The 5,759-nt window shown below is 35.2% G+C and overlaps 1 protein-coding gene across 1 annotated transcript; it reads right to left on the reverse strand.

Annotated features, from left to right (window-relative positions):
* Positions 1-3,166: 3,166 nt before the first annotated feature.
* LOC112856915 (olfactory receptor 2T8-like) lies at positions 3,167-4,176 on the reverse strand. Its single transcript, XM_025920215.2, has one exon. It carries the CDS (start codon positions 4,148-4,150, stop codon positions 3,167-3,169), a length of 984 nt encoding a protein of 327 aa, XP_025776000.1. The 5' UTR covers positions 4,151-4,176.
* Between the last annotated feature and the right edge of the window lie 1,583 nt (positions 4,177-5,759).

A 5,759-nucleotide genomic window follows, 5' to 3' on the forward strand; every position in this document is an offset into this window, starting at 1 on the left:
CAGGGCACCTGTTAGGATGAGCACTGGGTGTTGTATGGAAACCAATTTGAAAATAAATTTAATATTTTAAAAAATAGAAATATAAAAAAAGTCACATGGGATTGTGTTGTGTGTGTATGAGGGGATAGCCAGCCCTACTGTCACAACTTCCCTTTCCTAACTGTGAGTTGTTCAAAATTAGACAACTGAATTCAGACCTGTGTGAAAATCAACCATGAATTTTATCCTAATACACTTACTACCTCCCCTTTTCAAAAATGAGAATATTGAATGTACCTCCTCAGATTATGGCGATCATTAAAATAAAAAAAATGAAGGTGAAATATTAAGCAAAATGCATAAACTATTTAATGAACAAAAAACATTTTATGTTTATTCTTACTGTTGTTATTTATAGTTATTTTATGGTGTTAAACTATTTTTACTCCCCTCAATGAAGGTTTAACTAATTCATCTTATGTTTTGTTTTTTTTTTAATTTTTAATGTTTATTTATTTATTTTTGAAAGAGAAACAGAGCATGAGAGGAGGAGGAGCAGAGAAAAGGAGAAACAGAATTCAAAGCAGGTTCCAGGCAATGACGCCCCTCACTTTATGCTTCTTAAAGTGACTATAGAAATAAAATATTTAATGAAATTCCCCTTTGATCAAAGTATGGCCTGGGCGCCTGGGTGGGTCAGTCGGTTGAGCGTCCAACTTCGGCTCTGGTCATGATCTCACCGTTTGTGAGTTCGAGCCCCGCGTTGGGCTCTGTGCTGACAGCTCAGAGCCTGGAGCCTGTTTCAGATTCTGTGTCTCCCTCTCTCTCTGCTCCTCCCCTACTCAGGCTCTGGCTCTGGCTCTCTCTCTCTCTCTCTCAAAAAACAACAACAACAACAACAAAGTATGGCCATGTGTAGAGGAACAAACAAGGTTTAAAATACAATAAATTTTTGACCTCAATTAGAAAAGTTGACCCATGACATTCAGGTTTCAGAAAAAATTCCTCAACTAGCCATTCTAACATCTGTAGGTGCCGTTTCAAAAATACTGCAGAAGCCTGTAAAACTGGATCTTTCCAGTGTCTCTGATATTATTTTAACTTTATTATTCCCCTTTCTCATTTATGTGAGATAGAGAATACAATTTTGATTAAAATGTCATCAAAAAAGTTCTGAAAAGCAGGTTAAAATTAAGCAAAATAACAAAGCGAAAAAGATAACCCTAATTTCTAAACTTCATATTTTAAACTATTGTATTAAATTACATTTCTTATTTTGTTGTTAGTTCTTTGCAGAGGACATAAATATAAATTTTAAAATATAGAGTTGTATTAATAAATATATATTTATAAGTATTTTCTTTGCAAAACCAACAACCTCCCTAAAGATGCCAAATTTCTTGGCTGCAGATGTATATATATATGTGTATGTATACATATGTATATGTATATGCATACATATGTATGTATGTATGTATACATATGCATATATATATTTCTTGGATTATAGGTATATAATGATTTACTGGTACAAGTTTAGAAATATACACTGAAAAAAATACTAGAACCCTATGTTCTGTAACCTATTTTTTATCCTTGCTCTTTAGGCAAAAAGTACTTACTAGGGAAGAATGTACCAGATTTTCAAGACATGATAACACCAATGGAATTGAAATATATTATGATGCATAATCAAAGCAAATAAACATATAAACTTTTAATCCAAGCCCAATGGATATTGAGGAAGAGATGTTTTACAAAAGTATCAATTTTAATGAAAATAATCTTTGAAAATGGAATAAAAGTGGTTTTCCAGAAAAACATAGCAAGTAAACCAAATGTAATTTTATTTAAAAATTTCCAAATAATCTTATTAACATCATATTCTGTATATTATGTTTTTTCCCCAGTATGAAAATCGATAGTTCACAAAGAAAGATGCACATATGGGCCGTGAGTTAATACGGAAATCCTCAGGAACATTAATAATTAGGAAAATGTAAATTGAAACCAAAATCTGTTAGTCCATGCTAGAATAGCGAAAATGAAAATGGTTGACAGTACCCACAATTGGTACCAATTGGAGAAAGTGGCATTCTTGTGATTTGCGGCTGAGCATGTAAAATTGAGCAAACATTTTGTTGCATTTCATACTAAAATTTTAGTCATGCATCTACCAAGTGAAATAAACATATGTGATCACAAAAAGGAAGTTAAAGTTATAAAAAAAAATGGTATGAGTCTACTTATACAAAAAGAAATATTGATGATAAATCACTATGAGAAAAATCAGATCACAAAAGATATTATTGAATGTTTCTATTTGTTTAAGAATGTATATACATATGACTGTGCATTTGAAAACAGAGTTAGCACTCATTATCTGTGAATAGGTGTAATAAATGGTGCTTTCCTGTTTGAAAAAAAAAAAGTTATTTTAATCAAAATAGTTCCAGATTGAAAATAGCTCACATATCCATCAAAGTAGTAGATAAACAAAGAGCAGTAGATTCAGAGATGGGCATATTATTTAGGAACAACAACAAAAATAAAGAAGAAAAAAACTGCTGATAGATGTAAATTGTGGTAGAATCTTTAAAAACATATTAAATCAATAAAAATAAAAATAACCAAGTTATTAAAAAATACCTATTTTATGTTTTCATTGAAGCAAAATTCTAGAACAGACCAAATTATAGGACAGAGATACAAGTGTGACTAATTGTTGTATCTGGGTTGAGTAATTTTACTGGAAAAGTGCATGAAAAAAAATTCTGATCTGGTCAGAATTGCCTTTTACTAGTGGGCTAAATCCAAGTTGTTGACACTGGGTGAATAGCAAGCTTCAGATGTGAGCATTCTAGTGTTTGTAAGTTATACCACAATTAAAAACAAATTAACAACTAATGTTGAAAATTGTTTGACTACTTGGCTCATTCTTTGAACAAATATTTATTGTGTGGTGTGATGTAAAAGCGTTTTAATGATTTTGATTAACAGACTTTTAACAATCCACAATTTGATGTATTCATGAGAGCATAGTAAAAGATCCAAACTATGGAGGCCTGTCAGAATTTCAAAGTAAACTAGTAATGGATATAGATATAATACATATATACCTTTTCTCTAGAAAATCCTACACAGTCACTTTATACAGACTTTAAATTTAGAGCAAATCTATGTAATCTTAACCCTGACTTAAGGCAGAACACTGACCCATACACTTTCTCAAGGCACCCTTGACTTCACTGTTTCTCAGACTATAGATGAGGGGATTGAGTACAGGGGTGAAGATAGTATAGAACACTGACACTACTTTATCATGGTGAGCTGACCTGTAGGATTTGGGTTGCATATAGGTAAAAATTGCAGCTCCATAAAAGAGTCCCACCACAGAAAGATGTGAGGAGCAGGTGGCAAAAGGCTTTTTGCGGGCTTCTCTAGAATGCATCTGGAGAACTGCAGCAAGGATGAGACTATAGGAAATCAGAATGAGAGAAAATGGGACCAGGAGCATTAACACACAACATACGTACATCACATACTCAAAGACAAACGTGTCGGCACAAGCTAAACCCACCAGAGTAGGGGCCTCACAAAAGAAATGATTGATCTCATGTGCATCGCAAAATGGAAAACTCAGGGTAGCAGCAGCCTGCATGAGCCCATCAGCTGCCCCCAGGACCCAAGACCCCACAGTCATTTTCAGGCATAATTGCCAGCTCATGAGGGCTGGGTATCGCAGTGGGTGACAAACAGCCACATACCGGTCATAGGACATGGCTGCTAAGAGGAAACACTCACCCCCTCCTAAAGTTAGAAGGAAGAATATCTGCAACCCGCATTCAGCAGGGGAGATGGACATCTTTCCAGTCAAGTAGTTAGTAGCCATTTTGGGCACAATGGTAGAGACCAGCATCATGTCCATGAGGGAGAGTTGGCTCAGTAGGAAGTACATGGGTGTGTGGAGCCGGGCATCTTGGTGAATCAGGAGAATCATGAGGGCATTTCCCACTAGGGAGGCGAAGGCAATTGTGAGAACCATTGCAAAGAGAAATAGATGGGCTTCTGTGTGGTTAAAGAGTCCTAGGAGAATGAAATCAGAGGTGGTGTTCCCATTTTTCATGATTTTCAAACTGGAAATGAAGAAATAGATGACAGTTTTCATCATTTGCAGTGCTCCATTTGAATTACATATCTGAAAATAATAAAACTTATTTCAAATATTTTATTTGCCATTTTCAAAATATTTTAACGTGGACATAAATTTAATTTAAACTTTTTCCACTTTTTCTTCCTTTAAAAGTTTCAAAATAAGTACCCTTTATTAATTGGCATAATGAATGAATTAATTCATTAATTAATTGAAATAATGAAAATTTTTTGGTAAATTACAATAATATGAAGTGTGTCTTTGTACCACAGGCAGCAACATATGTGAGCAGGAGGATAATTTTTACATAATTTGTAATTTATGTTTGTGTTTTGCCTTATATCATGCATAGTCAATATTCTTAGGAGCTGAGTTAAATCAGTTTGTTTTTTTTTTTGTTTGTTTGTTTTGTTTTTTTTTTTTTTTAACATTTATTTATTTTTGGGACAGAGAGAGACAGAGCATGAACGGGGGAGGGGCAGAGAGAGAGGGAGACACAGAATCAGAAACAGGCTCCAGGCTCTGAGCCATCAGCCCAGAGCCTGACGCGGGGCTCGAACCCACGGACCGCGAGATCGTGACCTGGCTGAAGTCGGACGCTCAACCGACTGCGCCACCCAGGCGCCCCAAAATCAGTTTGTTTTAAATATATAAAATCAAGGTCCTTGATATAAGAGTTACACATGTAAAACATATTAAAATCAGATCATCTTTATTGATATCATTTAATTATGGAAGCCATTGTTTTTCCAAACAAGAGGACTTACATTTTCAGGTCTAGGAACTAAAATACTGAGTCTGCAGAAAGAAACATAGCTTAATTTGGAATTGTTAGTGAATTAGTTTAACAGTAATGGCTTTAGAATATTTCCCTTAATGTGACACTGCAATACTAAATGCAGATTTTAATTAAGAAGGTATTTTGTTGGGGCGCCTGGGTGGCGCAGTCGGTTAAGCGTCCGACTTCAGCCAGGTCACGATCTCGCGGTCCGTGAGTTCGAGCCCCGCGTCGGGCTCTGGGCTGATGGCTCAGAGCCTGGAGCCTGTTTCCGATTCTGTGTCTCCCTCTCTCTCTGCCCCTCCCCCGTTCATGCTCTGTCTCTCTCTGTCCCAAAAATAAATAAACGTTGAAAAAAAAAAATTTAAAAAAAAAAGAAGGTACTTTGTATAATCAAATGAAATTGTTTCCCCTTAAAGTCACAGAAACACAACTTTACTGAGTAAGGAAGAGGAGGTAAACATTTTTCATTCTTCACCCAACCACAGAGGTAAATTCTCTTCAGTCAGAAAGGAATCTAATCTTTAAAGGCCTTTTCATCTCTGATTTTGTCTAGCTTGTTGAATAAATAATAGCTGCAGACATGGGATACTCATTATTTCTCAAAGATATTGTATACTTCAGTGAAATTATGTAATAAAAGGAGTCCACCTCTTCCATGGACAATTCTCTTTGCCCTCACTTTACACAGGCATCCCTTAATTGAATGCCATTCAGGATGGATAAAGGCAGTGCAAAAGGCTTATTCAGCCTCTAACTCCAGTTCTTGAGCATCATTACTGTACTGGTAGTATTCTACTTGACATTTTTAGTTGATCATTTCAAAATTAGACATGTTGAAAATACATT

This window comes from Puma concolor, chromosome A1 (genome assembly GCF_028749965.1).
Source record: "Puma concolor isolate L17-30 chromosome A1, mPumCon1.1.hap2, whole genome shotgun sequence".
NCBI lineage: Eukaryota > Metazoa > Chordata > Mammalia > Carnivora > Felidae > Puma > Puma concolor.